We start from the raw sequence: 21,137 nt of genomic DNA, 5'->3' as shown, positions 1-21,137 counted from the left end.
TTCTTTAAGGCAAATTGATGAATTGACAGATGAAGCCGTGGCGGAAAGTTCGGAGTACCAACATAGAATAATAAAATATAACCATGAAAACTGTGCGTTTCTGATATATTCTCGTATGATTTTGTTCTACAAGATGTGGAAGAATGAACGGAATAACCACAGAATTAGAGAAAAAGAATACAGAGCCTGACGGGATCACAGTTTGAACATTTCACAGATCTTTTCAGGGCATATCGGCCGTTGCAATCGTAAATTTTGAAAGCAGCCTGATGGTTTTATTGCTTCGGAACCTTTTTCGACTAACATAATTGCATATTTTTATGACAATCCCAGCATCCGTAGGCAACTTCGCCTACTTTAGGAAGTATTTTTGTAGGACTAGTAAAACAATAAATACTTGTGAAATTGAAGTGTGCAGCAAAACTTTCATGGGAAGCTCTAGCTATTTGGGGGACGTTTCCCTATTCGGATTCCCTTCTTCAAAAACGAAATATGTCATAAGGCAAAAATCATTCTCTCCCCCCCTATATACACGACTATGTACCTAATGTTTGTCAAGTTTATGATGAAAGGCGCTGTATATATCCTACTTGTTACATAAATAATTATTCAGTAGGTTTATTATTGAAAATTATAAAAGAAATTATATGAATATGAACATGAACAAGCTCACAAATGCTCATGACTTGATATGTCAATATGCTTTTCTGATTTTTGACATCAATATTTGATTGAAGGATGTTTCATAACTGAATTCGTACCTGCCCAAACAAATATTTGAACATGATAATTTATTCATTTTAACCAAAAGTAGCGAACGAACTTTAATACAGTCCATTTTTTCAAATTTTAAGAGAAGATAGAATTACAAAATTTTCAGTGTCAAAACAAAGAATATTAAATATTTTGCTGTCAGATATGGATAGTTTTGTTGGTAAGTCTCTCATTAACAGAGATGGGGAGAGATTCAGTGCTGTTGAAGTTCTGGAAACTAAACAAGTTTTTATACTCCTTTTCGCTTCTTCCAGCTGTAAGGGTATTAAGGATCTCATAGACTTGCTGAAAGACATTTACAAAGTGAGTAATCAGAAGTTATGGAAATAAATAAGGCCTACGATATATTTCGAACACTTGTTATGAAAATTTTCTTCTAGCTGATCAAAAACAAGTGAACGTTTTTTATAATTCAAAAGATCCGTTAAGGCTCATTTTCACGGTGAAAGTAACTATCACGATAGTACTATCGTGATAGAGCTTGTATGCAGACTCCTTCCGAATTTAATGAACAATCAACTGATTCACATATACATCAAAAAAACAAAATCATAATCATCTAAATTAAGAATAACATGACCCAACTAAATCAAAGTTATAGTAGAGAAGTTATAGCACATAACGAATGCACCACAACCGTACCCAAGGTCTAGTCTACAATAAAGGTTACAGGTTACACACAAGGTCTGTAGATTACACAGGTTGTCTCGTAACTTGGGTTGAAGAGTGGGGTAACGCGTCATCCAGTATCTGTCAAGGTCTATAGAGTGTCTGTATCGCCATTGGCCATCATTGACAGACATTTTATCGTAGCTATTTTATGATTGAAGATATTAAAGACTATTTAGGAGAGGCTACAAACGCGATCAAACTAATAAGAAAATCCGTGAAAACCCACGATTTCATTACAATCAAATGTTATTTATTTGAATGTGTAAACTGAGTGAAGTCACGAATGGTTGACGCTGATTGAATGAAAGTTACGAGACAACCTGTCTAAATCTATAAACCTTGGGTTACACAGGTTGTTTCGAAACATTAGGTTAAAGAGTGGGGATAAACGCGTCATCCGTTATCCATATCGCCATATTGGCCAATTGGCGAAGATAATAGGTTGCCTCGTAACTTTCAACCAATAAGCGTCAACCATTCGTGACGTCAACGGTATCCCCATTCAAGTTGAAAGTTACGAGGCAACCTGTCTAATCTATAGGTATAGACTAGGGCTGGGATTCTGGGAATCATGAATGAATGATTTGAATATTCGAATATTCATCAAGCAATTTAGCTTAGAATCTAGGTATAGGGACTATGCTTTGTTCGATGAACCCCATATCTGGTATTGTAATTATGTACTGCAATATTATTTTGTTTCTTGAATTGTCTAATTAAGCATTCGTAAATATAGAGTTGTTTGAAATTCATCTGATTTTTTTCTCTATACAAAATTTCAATTTCAGCATTGTACAACCGTACCTGCACTTTGTAGGGAATGTATCGATTCCCTCGAAAATATTCAAGTTGAGTTAAATTTCGAACCAAAATACTAAAAACAGAAGAACTCGGTGTAAAAACTTAGAATTAGCGAAACCACACCCCTAAGGGATCCGTAGAAAGGCTTTGCTAACGGTCTAATGCAGTCATACTCAACCTATTTTTTACCGTGGGCCACTGGGCCCCATAATTGCTACTGTTCATTCATTTCAGTAATTTACCTACTTGTTAAATTATTATTATTACTATTATTATTAAACAAAATTACAGAGTTGAGGTACATTAAACCTATAAACTCTAACTGAAAATTATCCATAATACAACTGTAGAGAAAGAGAAAAAAAAAACAGAGATAAGTGAAATTTACAAAAGGCTTCAAAAATGATATTATCAACAACCAAAAACCTAACAATGTATACACTTCAATTACTTTTCCAGGTGTCAAATTTATTCTTGAACGCATTGACTGATACTGCTTCTACAATTTCACTGGGCAGGCCGTTCCAATGGTTAAACACCCGATTACAAAGGAAATTCTCTCGGCACCTCGTTCGAAATACTTCTCTATTCAACTTGTATCCATGTCCACGAAGTTGATTCGAATTCAATTCATACAGGTGGGACATATCGACGCCGAATAAGCCGTGCAATGCTCGATATGTAACTATCAGGTCTCCCCTCAAACGACGATCAGCAAAGGAAGAAAGACCCATCATCCGTAGCCGTTCCTGATAACAAGGGCGATTCCATCCAAAGGGAATGCGTGTGACACGACGCTGTAAGTTCTCCAGCAATGCAGCATCACCCGTCAACCACGGATGCCAAACCGGACCGGCAAATTCAAGTATTGGTCGAATATAACTTTTATATATCTGGGAGATAGCCGCCACATTATTGCCACGAAAAACGTTCTGGACAACATATATAAGACGTTTGACCTTCTTTGTGATGTGCAATACATGTTCAGTCCACGAAAGATCACTTGAAATCACCACACCCAGGTCCACATGAGATGAACATCCAACAACTTCAACGCCGTCAATGAAATAAGTCAAACCTGGATTGTTTTTACCCAAATGTAGTATTCGACACTTTGAAGGGTTTAGGGGAATCAACCATTTGTCGCACCAACAAACGACCCTGTCCAAGTCTTCCTGCAGGGTTTTATAGTTGTTGAGAGGGCAATTGAAAAATTTAATATCATCGGCAAATGAAGCACTGTCCGACTTGAACTCAACAGCTAGATCGCTCACATACACCAGAAACAGCAACGGTCCCAGAACTGAGCCCTGAGGAACGCCACTGAGCACGCATCTTGGTTCCGATCTGGCCGCACCAACTTTTACCACAAACGATCTGTCAGTCAAGAAGCTCTCAATCCACTTCAAGATCAATCCCCGGATTCCAAAGTGCTCCAGCTTGTACAGAAGCCTATTTATTGGTACCCTATCGAAGGCCTTTGCGAAATCCAGATAGACAACATCTACCGGAAGTCTATTATCCAAAGAATGGGTCCACTTGTTGAGACAGTTGAGGAGGCAGGTGATAATTGATCTTCCCCTGATGAAACCATGCTGGGTATCTGGTATGATGTTATGTTCCAAAAAAAACGAAAGCATCCTGTCGTACATTAACCTTTCCAGAATCTTACATAGAATGGAAGTGAGGCTTATTGGCCTGAAATTATTCGGATCTTGCTTGTCGCCTTTTTTATGTATCGGTGATACAAGTGCACTCTTCCATGATTTCGACAGTATACCAGAGGTCAAAGATACTGAGAAAATTTTGGATATGGGTAGACTAAGAGACTGAGAACACTCTTTGAGCAACCTGGCAGAAAAACCATCCGGACCAGGTGACGACGAAACATTCAGAGACCGCAGTTTCTCTTCAACCATCAAGGGATTGATGTCAATAAAAGCCAGAGAAGAATGGTTTCGAGGAGAAGCAGTTGAAGGTATAGGTGCTCCGGGCTCGGATGTGAATGCCATTGAGAAGGTATCAGCCAGAATTTCAGCTGAACACTTATGGTCATCTGCAACTAATCCATCCTTGTCCTTAACAAGCGGCAAAGATGGTACGGTATTAAAAAAGCGTCGTGTGTATTTGAAGAATTTCTTCTTGTCACCCGAAGTAGCTAGATCACTCTCAAATTTGGATTTGGCCTCACGTAATCGGCTTGAAAGACGATTGGAGAATGCTCTATGCCTCCGAAAGTCATAAACTTGCCTGCCGCGAACACACCTCCGCCACAACAATTTCTTGAACTTAATCATCCCAAAAATATGACTGTCAATCCAAGGCTTACTGCTATTGACCCTTACAGCTCGCATGAAAGTGTGGTCCTCAACAGTTCCGGTAACATATGCGTTAAATTTAATCCATCTCGACTCGACGTCCCCAGTGCCCATCACATCATCCCAGTCGGTTTTGAAAAATATTTCATTAATACTCTGGTATCTGACAATTTTGCAAGTTTTAGTCTCGGACTTCATTTTAGAGGAAAGAAAAAATTGTATTTTTGCTGATAAAACCAAGTGATCTGATTTTCCCAGTGGCGGATGGTATTCAAGTTCCGAAAGTAAATTCACATCATTTGTAAGGATTAGATCTGGTGTTGTAGGTTCTTGGTTTACTCTGTAACGGGTAGGTTGGTCAACTAACTGGTGTAAATTGGAGTGGTTCAACATTTCGGTGTATGGAATCGAAGGAGAGTTTGCTGAGGGCGAACGAGATATTGGCCATATTCTAATGTCGCCGAGATTGAAGTCTCCAGCCAATAAAACATGTTTATGTAGGTTAGATAAGTTCGTCAGATGCTCACATAGGTCTTTGTCATATATGGAAGGTCGTGGACGATATATGCAGCCAACACACAAGGCGAAGCCAGATGATTCTATATTCAAAAAGATATTATCGATGCCTGGAGTATTGAGTGAATGTTTAGAGATTTTAAACGAATTAGCAATGGAGTCATGGACATATATACATACCCCAGCATAACCTGGAGTAGTAATACTATCGCAACGGTATATGGTGTAATCAGGTATATGAGCAACTATATCAGGCTTTTCTGGATGCAGCCACGTTTCCGTGATCATTATAAGAGAAGGCTTATGATATTCGACCAGTAAAAGAAGCTCATTGAATTTTGCAGTTAGGGAAGCTAGGTTGGAATATAATACCGGCCATACATTCAAAGGTAATGCTAGTTTTTTGGAGAAGAATCTTCTGATACAATTGTAGGAACACCCCTGATGTATTTTATGGTGAGGTTGACCTCTCCAGCTCGGCGTCTTCTCTCAAGCACAGCGCGTAGGTCCTGTAGCTGCTTTGCTTGCATAGGGGTTTTATCATCAGTGATGCTGAATTTGCGCCAATCAGGCATACTAGCGATAACTCTTTTGTTCTTCAGGATTCTCGTGACTATTAGCGGATTATTAAAGCATAACTTGAGAATTCTTGGACGGTCACCCAGCGAAGTTCCTATTCTTGAGATGGAAGTGCGTTGTAAATTTGCGTCGGGACATATACAATCAAGCACCTGAGAAACAAGACTCACATCCACATCGGGGCTTGCTTCAGGAACTCCGCGTATTAACAGGCTGTGGGATCGACGTAAGCGTTCGAGCATTTCAGACTTAGCTTTAGTCCGCGCGGTTTTCGTTTATCGCGCATAATCAAAACCCTTATTTTAAGACGGTTACAAAGTAGCCTAAGTCCTTTTCTAAGCCCTACTGGTTCCTGTCTGTGAACCAAATTTTATCAAAATCGATTTAGTGGTTTATGCGTCAAAGCGTAGCAGATAGGCAGATTACGTTTTTTCGCATTTGTAATATTAGTAGGGTGATAATAAATATATACAGGATGTTGGAGAAACGCTCACGAAAACCGGGGATACTATTGATGATTTCAAGAAAATTGGACTAATTTTTTCATCGTTATTTTTATTTTGGTAGGTACTATGATTTCTAAACCCTTTTTTAGCATAATTCACGCAATGCTTACAAGAGGTTTCAAAAATCATGGTACTGGCCAGAAAAAACTATATAATCAGCTAAAAAACGCACCCAAGAATCCATAGAAACGAAAACTACAAGAGCAAAAAAAGTGAGATAAAGCATTCTCGCTAAGAAGATTAGGTATAGGTAGTATCATAGTATGTATAAAAAATCCATTGTTTATACTATGGTAATAGTGTTCTGTGAGCACGCAATAAAGGAGAAAACAAAGGTAAATGAGTAAATATTAATACCGTTATTTTTGCGTAATTTCAAAACCTTGTTTGTGATACTACTGTGAAAATTATAATACTACTGGACTATGGCGTGATTCGGGCCGCATGAAAAGAGCCAAAGGGCCGCACGTTGAGTATGGCTGGTCTAATGGAAAACGGCCTGAATGCCCATAAAAATCGGCATTTCAGGGCGAATAATTCAATTGAGTTCAGACCAGTCTACGAGAAACTACCTCTACAACATATGTGCGTCACTTGCACCGACGACGAGAAGCGTAAAGATTTTCACATCTGTTCCCGAGACCGGCGAAAAGTACCTGCGACCGAGCCGCAACGACCCAAGTGTCCAGCGACCCTTAAAAACGATTAGATCTAAATATCATCTTCTTCAAACATTTTTAGTGGGTGGAAATAAATTAAATAAATGTTTTTTCCCGTTATTTTATTTCCCTAATTTGTGCTTGGCCGTGAACTACTTTAGTCACAGCATATAACGACCACAACCCACAACTTCATGGATAATCTTTAAAAACGTATTCAGTACCATCTCAAGGTCCCTGGCATATTTATTGAATAAGCCTTAAATTAAAAAAAAAAAACAAATTCACAAGTAGGTACTTCGAATATTTACGAATGAAAATTTTAAAATGGTGCTATTGATTGGTCATTTCTTTGTATAGCGCTACCTTAAGGATGAAAAAGGAAAAGGGACCCATGCAGAGCTAAGTCGCCAGAATTATCTTAAACAAAATCTAATCAGTGAACACACCAGTATTTCAGACATCTTAGTTTCTAGGCATCTTTGATCAAACTAACTAGAAAAATACCAAGATCCAAAATAGTGCGGAATAAAAAGTTGTGTAAATGAAGCGCTCATAGCACCAATATTTTCAGGAAGCATTCAAGCACCGTTGCGGATTTGAAATAATATTAATATCTTCAGAAAAGACCGCTACTGACTTCGATTATTTCTTTCGACGGATGTGTGGACCTTGGTATGCTATCCCATTCGAAGATCTAATGAAAACAGATTCTCAAGCTGAGTAAGTACGAAACAATTTGATATTTATGTCAATAATTTCATTTTGATGATTTTTTGCATATAAAAGGGTGGTCGTTAGTTCATTCTGGAAAGGGTTGTATAGATGGATACGCAGAACTGTCGCTAGCCAAACTGCCGCGATATCGAATAAACGAGTGTTCTATTTCAATGGCGAAGTGGGGATGATCACACTCCGATTTGATAGTCGATGTTAAAATTGGACCTTTTCCTTGTTTTTACCATTTTATAATTTGAATTTTTAGAATTTGTATTCCTTAAATACGTAGAATATATTTGATTTTGAAACCATTTATGGCAAAAATGGAATTGTCGTGAATGAATTCCTCGAATACAATGGAATGAAATTATCATATTTATTTCCAATAATATGGTCTTATAACCCATCCCACATCAGTATATCGACTAAGGAGCTGCAGTGTGTGACGAACCCCACTTCGCCATTGAAATTAATCACACGTTCATTCGATATCGTATCACGCAGATGATTGTTGTACTGTTTCAGTGGACCATGAGTATTATTGTCTCGAATAACGTTGAATATCTTTCAGAATGTATTTTCCAAATACGCTGACACTGACTTCTGTAAATTATTGGTACACCATTTTTTCCTGGTACATTTATGAAAGCCATTTTTCTCCAGGGAGCTCCGTATGAAATTTGGAATTTCGCACATACCATTTATAGTGGTAGTAAAACCAGATGGAAGTTATATTTCACGAAATGCATTGAATGATCTGGAAACCATGGGACTGAACGTCATTGTAGCTTGGAGCGAATGAATTGTGATGTATGTTTATAACTAACTTATTATATTCAACATATACTATAAAGTTTATACCAATAGAGATTGATTCCTAAATTGGTTATTTTTAAAATAATTTGTTTTTTTTTAATCGAAATAATGATGTGGATTTGAAATTAAATTACGCTAGCATGTTCAGTTGAGATTATGTAACATATTCAAAGGTTCAGTATTCTATTTGCAATTCAAAGCTCAAAAAATATTCTGTTTTCGATATTTTTATCCATTGTGAGAATAACAGTGCTCACTTGAGATGAAAAGTGACAAAAGCAATTTAAATACCGAATCACAGATAAGGCGCGTGAAAATGGAGTAAAGTATGTCATATTAGCGACGAAAAAATGCCAACAATACCTTTTGGCAGATTTTTAAAATGATCAATCTCTGGCAATCCCTGAAATTTGCAGGTTGAGTTTTGACCATTAAAGAAATAATTATCGTATTTTTATAACATCGGGTCAATTGATCAATTCCTTAGAAGAATAGCATATGTAGGTATCATTTATCTTAAGCTCAGAATTTCTAAGTCATAGTTTTGGTAGAGGCAGATTAAAAGAAAATAAAAAAAGTTAAAACATTTATTTCAACAATGACACATGAAACAGTTGTATAATCTTATGCATAAAGATCTTTTATGAATTATGAGTGTATATTTTGAATAAATTAATCTAATATCTACTCAAGTATTATACGGTAAGTATTATTAGAAAATACCACAAAGTATTTCAGATAACTGTTTTTATTTGAATGCATTGTTTTCAAAATGATAAGTCTACCTTTCAATAAATTCTTAGTTCAAATTTCCAAAAGACATCAATTCAAAAAATTTCTTTCTAAGTTTAAACATCAAGATTATTTTTATCGCTCTTTCACTAGGAAAAATTAGTGCAAATCTCATAAAATTTGCTTTTTGCTTCAACCATCCTTCTGATTGAGAAACCACCCATGCAGACATTTTGGTACTGGACCTGGCGTATGAAATTCAGCTCTCGCGATTTCGGTAAATGTTTTGGCATCTAGAATTATCACACCTGCGTGGTTCACATCAGTTCCTCCCCAAACCATGGCAGATATAACCACACCATCGTCTTCGAGCTGAAAAAATACACTCCACCTAACATTAGTAAACATTTGACTTAGTCTTGCATGAAACATCATTAAAACACTACGTTTTTATCTAGACTGAAGATGTTTCTAGATCCTAAATTATAATTAGAGATATAACGGATGTTCGACCGAAGTCGAAATCGGAATTTTCAATAGGAATCGAAATAGGAATCGAAATCGTAACTGAAATCGAAACTGAATCGGAACCGAAATCGGAGACAAGTGGAAGATGTTGTAATGGGCATTTCATCATACGATACACCTGCCATCTAATTAGTATTACATATTGCTTCATTTCGGAACCATCATATCGCTGACTTACAATTTCAACACCTCGTAATAAGAATCGTAAAATATAGAACGCATCCGGACAAAGTAGATATAATGACGTATCTATCAATAGGAAAGTAGAAGCAGAAAGAAGGAAGGTGTCTTCCTGAAGAGAAAACATCAATTTTTTCAAAGCCCTAGCTTAACTCTTGTCGAGCAGTTTCATTCAGTTCTGCTTATAATTGTCCAATTGGTATCTAAAACATAAACGAAACATTTTACCTCTGCATTTGGTGATGGTACAAAAATGGGTTCACTGGGATAACAGTTCTCTTCGCACCATTTTTGCGCTGATTTGTTGAGTATATCGACTTTTATTATCTGCAAAAAAAGCCAAGTAGATACTGCAATTATTTGCCATTAGTGACGGTTACCGTTCCAGGATTTTCAGCATCCACATCAGAACTGATAGCGTAGAAGAAACGATATGGTTTTCCTGAAATCCAAATTTAGAACTATTTTATTTGATAATGTGTAAAAAAAGATATATTGTAATATGTTTCAAGAAAAATGACGAAAGCACTGAAGTGAAGTCAGAAGCTTTCGAGCAATCTTTCATTCATTGCAACCTTGAAGGCCACATAAGTGGGTGCAACTGTCTGTTCAACTGTTTGAACTGGCCCATAAATGAATGAATCAATTATGGGCCACTTTCAGGAGCTTATGAACATCTTTCAGGAGCTTATGAAAAAAAGCTCCTTTGGCAAAGAGCCTGTGATAGCTCTAGCTGCTTTTGAACGTCCATTCATGTGCTAATTGAGCCCTTGGACTTCATAGAACTGTATACGAACTCTCAAAAACTCCTGGCATGTCAGTGCTTTCCTCATTCTGTCGTCATTTCAATTGATATATTTTGCATTGAGAGAGGAAACAAACCATAGTGTAAAATTTGCAGTGTTTTTTTTATATGATAAACTTTTCAAAGTGAGCAAATTTAATTCAATTAGTTTGAGATCTATGACACCAACCTAAGAAGTTATCGTAGTTAATCCTCGGTGTCTCACAACCCAAATTACATAAACGTTCTGGTATAACCAAAATGTCTTTTTTGGACGTATAGAACGCTTTCGCTTTAATGTGGTTCAATTTCACGAGATTAATTGTGGAATCTCCTTTGTAGTCGTCTTCATACATCGGAAGAACGAATCTAGCTGGTCTCCCCCTGAACATTTTGGCGTAATCGGGGTTATGTTGCATAGACTGTAATTCAATAATTCTTAATTCATAATCCAGTTGTTAACTACTCTTTGCGAAAAAGTATTGCCTCACTTCATTATAATGAGTGTAAAAAAAGAAATATTCAGCTTGTGCATAAGTTATAACACATTTAAGCTCCTTTGATGCTTGATTCCAAATAATACAGAACCTACTAAATAAATTGTATGAGATTTAAGTATTTATTGAAATGTAATACATAATTGTATTCAACAAAAAATTGTATTTCTCAAGACTCTTAAGCAATATGAACTGAATACTGATGCGATACTTTTTTTGACGAAGTGTACTTCAAGTTTTCATTCGTTATTTTAGTTTTTTCACTCACCTTCATGGTTTCCACATACATACAATCGAGCATCGATGGATCTCGATAAATACAAATATCGATCACGATATGTTCAGAATCTTCATACTGATTGATGATGTGCAAGAAAAAGAATGATTCGGCGTAGAATTTTCTGCAAAGCGTTCCAGTCTTCCTGGAGATGACATTTATTTGTGCCTGAAAAAAAAATGGTGGGTATAGAATGCTATATTTAAGAGGGATTACCACCACGTGGCGTTCCGCGTTTCAGTCAAACATTAGGTACCCATTCATTTCACCTCTGGTACTAATGCGATGACCAAACTCCGTACGGTGTATGAAGTTGTACATTCACTTTATATTTTTTCTCTTTACGAAACATTTGAGTAGAAAATCTATTATTTTTTTCACAAAATTATAATTTCACCTCTTTTGTAATAAGTTTTGTAGGTTTTTACAAGAATTTTTTTAAATATACCAGTGCTTTGTACATTTAATATCTCATTAAGTCTTCTGCGAAATACGAAAAGTTACCAACATTTGTTTTTCATTCGCAAATTACAAATATTGTCATTCTACAATGTAGATTGTTTAAAGAAATTATGTGAAAATCCAATAAAAATCGGTGGTTGTAAGAGAAAAAATCTATAATTTCGTTTTGAACGGAACTGTCACGTGGTGCTATATTCCCTCTTCAAAATCTAGTTCTACCTACATATTCTTCTGGATACCATCGGAAACAACCAGCAAGTGGTTCGTTCCTCAATTTGTTTGCTATGACTGCTGTTGCAGCCAAGTTTAGGGGCTGTTCGACTATTATGAAATAATTATCGGTCAAACCTGAAAGATATTAAGAATATTCAAAAGGACTCTGACTTTCAATTCATTTCATTATATCTCGAAATCACTTAATTTGCTAGAACTTAGTTCAACTATATTTGCTTATTCTTTAGTATTGTAGTGACTGTCTGCCCAACAGATGGCGTTATGGGCTTCGCGCTACACTCTAGTGCGTCCCCGGCGAGTATAAAGTGGCCGACGCATTTCGCCAGACAGAGTCACCTCTCCACGATGGAGTGGAAGGTGTATTTAGCAGAGATAACTGGGTTGCCAATCCTTCGATTCCACCAGCGATCTCGGGATGAAACACCGCAACCTTCAAATTCGGCTAGAGAACGCATTCATTGAATCAAGTTAGTTAGTACGATTGACATATCTAATAACTAAATATAACCTAATTAGTTTATTTATCTTGAACTTCCCAGCAATTTGTTTTTCGTTTAATATAAAACTATTCTAGGTTGCGTAGGTCTTTTTTTAAACAGACAATCCGCCTTAGGTGAGTAGAATACCTATACAAAATTGTATACCCTTTATATTTAGTAATAACTTAATATTCAAGTATCATTGGGGTAATTTTTTTTATTAGTGAGAATTATTTAATTTACCAAATGTGTGCATATAGGATGGATGAAATGTCCATCTTGAAGGAAATTTCGCTACAATTTCTGCTTTCTCGAATGTTGTTTCAAGACATTCTGAAAAAATATGATTTATTAATATGCGATAAAATTTTGAATTTATCGTGGTACTGTGTACAAATGAATCAAGAAAACTAGAAAAAATATCTCAAATTTATCTGATATTTCTTACCTGATTCAGAATGGGGAAATCTCACAATATTGAAGATTGGACCGGTAGAGCTCATTGAAGTTGCTAAGTTATAGACATCACCTGAAATTGAAATAGCACAGCAGTTATCACCAGGAGTTACCGGAAATGAAAATTTTTACTCTTCTTGATCGCTTCTACACCGAACAGATCTATCATTTTGTCACAATGTGTTTTTTTTTCCAAATTTTGAGCAGAGAATTCGTGGCCAACGGCCGTAAACACGATAATTCTCGAGCATAAAAGCAGTAATCTGTTCCACTTTAGCGCGAATTCTTTGGCGTAACTCTTCTAAATTATTTGACCTATTGAAATAAATCTTCGATTATAATATAGTATTCTCTTTTATAATATATGAGTACAACAATGATATTTTCGAAAAGGTGTTACCAATTTTTTCTTGGAAATCAGTGTTATTCTCTATCTATCTTTGTAATTATTCATCAAAATAGTTCAGATGATGGAAAAACTTCTTCAATAACAAAAGAAGTGTTTAATCTTTGTGATTTACAAGTAAAATTGTTATCGAATTACCCATGTGCTCTTTAAAAATGTTGTTCCGCATATAGTTTTGAATTTTGCAAGCTTAAAAGTATCTTCCTATATTCTATGAATTTTATTTACAAAAATGTATTCGAAATCTAAAATTAGTTCTTTATTCTCACCATTTCTTAGAATATGTGGATGCGACGTGTGATGTACGATAGAAATATGTTTGCTGATATCTACTTGTTTTTCAGTCTCCAACGTTTCACTGTTGATCTTGTGAATTATCGGAATCTCCCCAAATGCATATAACTCGTCACCAAATGGATAGAGAGATATCATGGCGTTGTCTGATTGATCTAAGGATGGATTAAAAATTGCTGCTACTCTGTAAAATAATACAAAAAATGTCTCAAAGAAAAGTAGGCTCTCTAGCATAAAAAATGAGGAGAGAACTGAGGGGAAGTCAGGAGATTTTGAACGCTCGTTCATTCATATGTGCCAAAGGCGCCCTTGAAACTCGGAGCTGATCTCACGTCAGTGCTTTTCTTATTTGTTTTTCGATACCCTACTTGAATTTTCTATATTTCTGGCGATGCTTTCTACACGATATTTTGCACGGAGATTTTTTTTACAAGAATTAGAATTCTTAACCATATAAGTGTGGGATATTGATTGACTTATTTCATAGAAATTAAACACGGATCTAAAAAAATAATAAGGTAACCGAAATACTTGACTGTTAAATAACTGCAATATTCTTCAACTTAAGTTATTTTAGCTGCACTATGTCGATTCTTCGTGTCGGAAGCACCAGTTCCGTATCGTCCTAGTGTATACCTGGGAAACAATCAATTTTTTTATTGTACGTTAGAGAGAATTTCGCTAGCCGGGATTCTAACGTTACAATTGGCGCCCAACGTGGGGCGTCGAATTTCACTTGACAAAATGTAGTTTCTCACATGAATTCATAGTTACCTATCAAATATTGTATGACATGGATCTGCAACAGCTTTCGTTCCAAATTCTGTCACCACAATTCTTTTGGCCTCCCAATTTTTTTTGTAGACGTTAGATTTAAGAAATCTACATTGATAAGTCACTTTTCCATTATCAATCTTAAACCTGGAATGAGGATATTTGGGAGCTCATTAAAATAAATCCAATAATAAATACTATGCTGTTGGATTTGAGCCCATGGTAACTTGTTCTCTTAAACTTTCTCAGAAGCACACCACTATGTATAGATAATTATAAATATATCACACATACTTATGAATCAAAGCAGAGCTGTCGAATATATGTTGGAAATATTCCTGGCCAACTTTAAGTGATCCAGGACCATTTCGGAGTAGGGATCCCTGCAGCCAAGATGGAATGGTTCCTGTAAAAAATGAATAAGCACAATAAGTACATAGATGCGCCCTTGACCTGAGAACAGAGCACTGACTCCAACATTAGAAAGAGAAACATTGAGCCTCATGTCACACGACCACGAGGTAGAGATAAAGATGTTTGAATTTTAACCAATGATGAAGGAACCCAAATAACGTGATCTAAAAAGACCATGTATGAAAACAATATCGTTTTTCTCCTAGATACGTCAAAATATGTTCAATCAACCTAAACATGGATTGGTTGGACCTCTAGGCACGAAGTGTCAACATCGTATCTCTCACCTTTCTGTTGGAGTCGATTCCTCTCTCTCTCTCACTCTCTCTATGCGCTATCTACTTATTATTAGGTCATTGTAGAGGACAAAAAAAAACATAGAGATATTTGAATATCGATTAAGTAAACCAATCACACCCCTTCATCAGAGAGATATGAAATCAATGGAATATTTCTCCCTCTTCAATTTTGTAGCAAGCAGAAGATCGCGCTAGATGTCTATAGTAAGTTCAAATATAAGAGGAGCAATGTAAACGTACCAGTTCGCGCATAAATAGGAGGGATATGATTTATGACGCTTTGGACATTAACAGTTGCCAGATGCGCAAATCATGCGATTTACTCTGTTTATATTGCTCCGTCTTATATTTGAATGGACTATAGTAATATTATTGTGGGTTGTGGTCCTTATACTGTGACTAACAAGTAGTTCACGGTTCACGGCAAATAAGGGAAATAAAAGAAAAGGATAAACACTTATTCAATTTATTTTAACCACTAAAAGAGTATGAAGAAGATGATAATTTTGTCTTATCGTTTTTGAAGGACGCTCTGGTCCCTTGGGTCGTTGCGGCTCAGTTTCGGGAACAGATGTGGGAATCTTTGCTCCTATTTCGGTGCAAGTGTTGCACATATGCTGTAGATTCTGGGAGACTGGACTGAACTCAATTGAATTTTTAGCCCAGAAACGCCGTTTTCGATTCGACCGTTAGCAAGGCCTTTCTACAGATCCCTAAGGGGTGTGGTTTTGATACCGAATCCTTCCTTGTATAGCATTTTGGTTCGAAATTTATCTTTCGGACTTTTTTCTCTCGAAAAATGCAAGCTAAAACTGAGGACCTTTGAAGAGACCAGCCTTTTCGCAGTTTTTTATGGAAATATGGCCATTACATTGAATATACCACCTACGGAAGAAAAGGGAAATACCGGGAAACCGTGGAAGAGTCGTCAGAATTATATGAAATAAAATAAGTGGAACTACTAGTATTTTTAGACATCTTAGATCCTGCACATACGCAACCTACTCTATGGAAAAGTTTACAATGGTACCATTTTTTTTTTTTTTTTTTGAATAATTTACCTTTCACTACACCTTCTAGAGGTTCGATGATTTCTTCTTCACAAGATCTCAACCAAACATTTACATCGCAGTTAGGATAAAGCTCTTCTTCAGAATATTGGTGTTGTAACTGTTAAATAATGATGAATAAATCTTTCTTTTTATATTTTCTCATACCTCTATTAAGAGGGAACACCACCACGTGGCTGCTCAGTCCAAAACGAAATTAGAGATATTTCTTCTAACAAATCATCGATTTTCATAGGGTTTTCAGATAATTTCTTTGAAAAATAATCTACATTGTAGAAAACAAATATTTTCAATTTGCGAATAGAATAAATTATGATAACTTTTCGTTTTTCGCAAAAAAAAAGATAATAATTGTAGGATGTACAAAGTACTAAGTAATATATTATATTCAAGAAAAAAACCTAGCAAAATCTTTACAAAAGAGGTAAAACCATGAGAAACAAAAAATAAGGAGAATGTACAACTTCGTACACCATACAAAGTTTGGTCATCGCAGAAGCGGCAGAGGGGAAATGGATACCAAAGTTTGACTGACACCCGGAAAGCCACGTGGTGGTAATCCCACTTAAGAATATGCATTGCAATTATAGGGCAAAATTCAGAACAATTTCACGTAATTAACTCGATAATATTCTGATTTGAAAGGATTTTTCGAAATTCCCTGAAATTTCTAGAATTTTTCCATTCATTGAGATTCTCTGATAGTAGAGCAAGCAGAACCTAGGATTGTTTAAAAACGTACCTAAATTCAGAAATTTTGGTAGTTGGTTCGAACGAGGGTCCAAAACTTGGCCTAAAATGAGCCAAAACTTATGGTGCAATCAAATTTTTCATATACATACATTTACTCATAACTCTGGCCTAAAATTAGGCCAAAAAAAAAATCGAAAATTCGAAAGTGGTTCTGCTAGCTTTACTGAGATACCTTTTCTTTATTGGTGAAACTAAGCTGTCTTCTAGGGGGTAAGGGTGACCATGTGAAAACTGGACTACAATCTCCGGGCATTCCAAATGCCGCTAGAAAAGCACTTTCACTAGTTTCCACCTTCTTCTCCATACCTTCAACAATTTAATCACGTAACTTTCATCATCCCCTTTTATAAGCTCAGGAAGGCCACTCTAATCGGATTGACAACTGAAGGTCAATGTTAAATCAAATTCGAGTGGTCGGAAAATGGGATGAAAATTGAAATTACGTAACAGACGTTTACGGGCTTCGGTAATTCAGGTATTTTATTCAGTTGAGCAGGTTTTATACGCGAGGCAACTTTATAATTCAATATTTACCCATTATAGAATTAAATTTTCAAGGATATATATCCGCCTAACCTTCAATAAATTGAAGGTCGCTTCGATTTATGGACTGGATAAACCTTTAAATGAAGCTATTCAACTTTGAGAAGATAAAACGCGTATTATCCCACTGCTGAAGGAATTTTTTTATCAATATTTTGTTCAAAGTGAAGCAATTCTTTAATGAAAAACAAATAATAAAATATTCAGAATATAAGGATCTGATCATTTAATCATTAATTTAAAGCTTGACCGATATATGTCCAAGCTTGTATGTAAACTAATAAACATACAGATACCCCATTAAAAAATTCAATCTTGCCCCATAGTTTGTAATTCCTTCTCATTTTCAATTGTGAACTATAATCGAAGGATGATTCTTAATCATTCAACTATATATCAAGCGATTTGATTCAATGGAAATACAGATATAGAGCTCTGAAACCATTGGAAACTGAGTACAATAAAATGTTGAAAAACATCAAGAAAATATTTAATGAGTTACCATTAATATAAATATAATACACATTTATAATAAATATAAAAACAAAGTTCACATATTTCTATTATCTTCATCATCTGAATATTGGTAGTCAATTCCCAGATTTGATTTCCCAAAGACAATTTTCGAACATTTAATAATATGATCCGTCTTTGGCACAGCCACTTTTCGAAATTTTTTGAAATTATTCTCGTTGGTTCGATGAGTTAAATTAGATGAGATACTGGAATTTGACATATCTTTTCTCCACAAATTTTTTGCCACAATAACAACAGAATTGTTAAATCTTTCACACCATTTCTGTTCATTCTCATCAAAATTTTCAAGTGTTGGTTTTATATCTGTCTTGATGGTCTTATCAAACCAAGATCCACTTGAGACTGAATGATTCATATTTGAAAAATCAATAGATTCTACTCTTACAAATTTGCGATTTTTCTTACAAATAATTTTTGTACGTTTTTCTGAAATTACAGAATCTAAAATGTCTTCACATTTCCTCTTTTTTGAATTATCATTATTGGAGTCTGAATTTCTATCATTTGCTATGACAAAATTGTCTGTTGCAGTCTCATTTTTAATGGCTCTTTTCAATTGAATTTGTCCAAACGGATTATTTGACATGTCCAAATCAATATTCTCTTTTGATGTTGATTCTTTTCCACTTCTTATACTTGATTTCATGTTGAAAAAGGGATTCAACTGCAAATTTTCTCGTTCTTCCTTTACTTTTTTGGGGAGATTAGCAAGTGAGTCTTGTGCAGGCCTTTTGAACATATCTGAAAAATTAGATTAAATAAATTCTCAAAAATGGAACTTAATGTTTTATTCTATTTTGCTGTATTAGTGAAGTTAAAATCATTCTATTGATAGGAGAACTATGTAAAAATTTTTCAACATGGGAATCCTATGCAGGCTCGTCTTTGAGATGAAATGGTACAATTTAAAAGTTTCAGTTTTCTCTAAACTGAGCATGTGGACTTTTAAGTGTACGAACAAACATTTTGTTTACATAACAAATAATGAAGGATTGTAAATTTGTAGTGAGAGGCAAGGGATAACCCAAAGCCAACTGTGATGATATGATCATTTATGATCGTATTTATGTACATATTGAGAATAAATAATTTTATTGTAAAATTATGGTCGTAGCATGAGAAAGGTTCACTCAATATGTTTAATTAGAAATAAACCTCACCAAAAGCAACTAAAGTCAGGCTAGATATTCGCGTAATTTGTAGTTCTGTAAGTATACACATAGAGTGCAAAGATCCACAGAATAATTGTGATTCAAAAGTCCCGCCTAATAGCAAAATTAGGTAGTAAAATAATATAGTAGAAAAAAGATTCCAATGGTCATCGATTTGGATTGAGGATGTTACCCAAACATTCATCCTTCAGAAATTTTATGGAATACCTAAGAAAATTGCAGGATTATAAAGTAAAATTGACTTGACTTTACGTGGCTTGGGATTTCCAACCTAATTGAACAAGATTCATAAGAATGCTGCTTCATCTACTTTAGAAATCAAACATTTTAGTGAAACTATGGTTGGTCTATAAGTAGCCTTTGAAAAATAATACTTCACTTCGTTAAAATAAAAATTTGAAAAGACTAACTTAATTTACTCTTCTTTGACGTCTCAACTATTTCAAGGTCCAATTCCATCCTTCTAGTAGCCCTAGTTTTTTGTGGTAATTCGTCATTCTGCTCTGTCACATTTATATCTAACTCTTTTTGAGTGTTATTTCCTTCATTTTGAAAGTTATATTGGGTATTTGAGTCATTTTCAAAATCAATAGAAGATGGAATAACTTTAGGCTTTTGTTCCTTCTCACAGTCAAACTGAAAACATTCAGTTTCTCCAATTACTACTTTAGATGGACCAGGTTTTACATTTTCCCTAGTGAAAACTGTCTGTGCTCTATTAAAATAGGGATTACAGTTTTCCTTGCATGAACACTGCAAAATTGCCAAAACAATTTCTTGGATAGGAATAACCCTTCTCCCATTCTTCTTGTATGCCTCAAGAAAAACAGAATTTTTTTTTTCAATATTTGTGTCCTCTGGATCCATCAGAATACAATTTTCTATAAGTTCCATAAGCTCTGATTCATTTTTACCAGCTGATAGTAGATATACAGATTTTCCACCTGCTTTAGAAATTATATCTTGCATACTTCTTCTCTTTTTCCAAAATCCAAATGTTTTATTAGTGAATATAGTTTTTCTATTGGGGTTATAATCCAGATATTTGGAATGTATCATACTCTCTCCTAACGGTGGATAAAATTCAGATGGATCAGGTGGTAATTTCATTTCTCTCAAATTATTGAGATAACTTCTCCAAAAGTTAGGAGTCACTATCTTCTTATTGTCCATTATAGCATGTAAAACTTTCAAAGTAACCATAATTTCTGCTGTTGTTAAATGAGTGCATGTATCATTCCAATCTTTCAAATATTCACCACCTAGTTCTTTTATGATCGAACAAAGTTCTTCTTCATTTTCTTTAACTCCTGTTGAACAAGTAATGAACTTTTCTTCTATTTTGACCCTAAACTTTACTTCCCCAAAAATTATTTCTGCTCCATCCTCCAATTTTACTTGATCATTAATCATTAAAATATTTCCTTTATATTTTGTGAAGTATTTGGATTTACAATCCTGAAGAAAGGCTTCATTATTCTCGACAGTAATCTCTGCGTGCTTCCTACTAATAGTAGAATGCCCTATTATTATATCTCCTACATGTCTCCCTATCCTGAACGTTCCATCCTTTGTAAGATAATATGTTGAGTTATTTCCTATTAGAAGAAACATTATTTTAATTTATTTCAGTACAAAAGTCATAACACATTGAATGAGAAAATTTTCACTATCAGTTTCAATCTTTGTATGAAACTTGGAGTAATAAACAAACTCTACGGCATAAAATCAATCAGTTTTTTTTTAATATTTTTGCAATTTAATCTATGCCTATGACCTCGGAATCAAAACAAAGAACACTGAAGTTAATTTGTTCAAAAAGTGTCGATACCTTCTTTGATCTTTTCATATATTTAAAATGCATCTCATATCACTTTGAAGATCA

At 35.1% G+C, this 21,137-nt stretch overlaps 3 protein-coding genes across 3 annotated transcripts; 1 reads left to right on the top strand and 2 right to left on the bottom strand.

The window, feature by feature from the left end:
* The first annotated feature begins 709 nt into the window (after window positions 1-709).
* Window positions 710-8,427, top strand: LOC123674709 (nucleoredoxin-like protein 2). Its single transcript, XM_045609708.1, has 3 exons — window positions 710-1,077; window positions 7,400-7,548; window positions 8,209-8,427. The coding sequence occupies exons 1-3, from the start codon at window positions 919-921 to the stop codon at window positions 8,345-8,347; spliced, it is 447 nt and encodes a 148-aa protein (XP_045465664.1). The 5' UTR covers window positions 710-918; the 3' UTR covers window positions 8,348-8,427.
* A 507-nt stretch (window positions 8,428-8,934) lies between these two features.
* Window positions 8,935-17,404, bottom strand: LOC123671684 (carotenoid isomerooxygenase). The gene is made up of 13 exons (XM_045605647.1): window positions 17,173-17,404; window positions 16,239-16,347; window positions 14,759-14,870; window positions 14,465-14,611; window positions 13,666-13,874; window positions 12,983-13,063; window positions 12,778-12,867; window positions 12,045-12,169; window positions 11,351-11,527; window positions 10,776-11,007; window positions 10,182-10,243; window positions 10,030-10,128; window positions 8,935-9,465 (listed from the first exon to the last, which is right to left on the bottom strand). The coding sequence occupies exons 1-13, from the start codon at window positions 17,302-17,304 to the stop codon at window positions 9,286-9,288; spliced, it is 1,755 nt and encodes a 584-aa protein (XP_045461603.1). The 5' UTR covers window positions 17,305-17,404; the 3' UTR covers window positions 8,935-9,285.
* A 613-nt stretch (window positions 17,405-18,017) lies between these two features.
* Window positions 18,018-21,037, bottom strand: LOC123671683 (nibrin). The gene is made up of 2 exons (XM_045605646.1): window positions 19,663-21,037; window positions 18,018-18,821 (listed from the first exon to the last, which is right to left on the bottom strand). Exons 1-2 carry the CDS (start codon window positions 20,864-20,866, stop codon window positions 18,094-18,096), a joined length of 1,932 nt encoding a protein of 643 aa, XP_045461602.1. The 5' UTR covers window positions 20,867-21,037; the 3' UTR covers window positions 18,018-18,093.
* Window positions 21,038-21,137: the final 100 nt, after the last annotated feature.

Source organism: Harmonia axyridis, chromosome 1, assembly GCF_914767665.1.
Source record: "Harmonia axyridis chromosome 1, icHarAxyr1.1, whole genome shotgun sequence".
Classification (NCBI taxonomy): Eukaryota; Metazoa; Arthropoda; class Insecta; order Coleoptera; family Coccinellidae; genus Harmonia; species Harmonia axyridis.
Note: the sequence above shows the minus strand (reverse complement) of the source record. Positions and strands in the feature narration are given on the sequence as shown.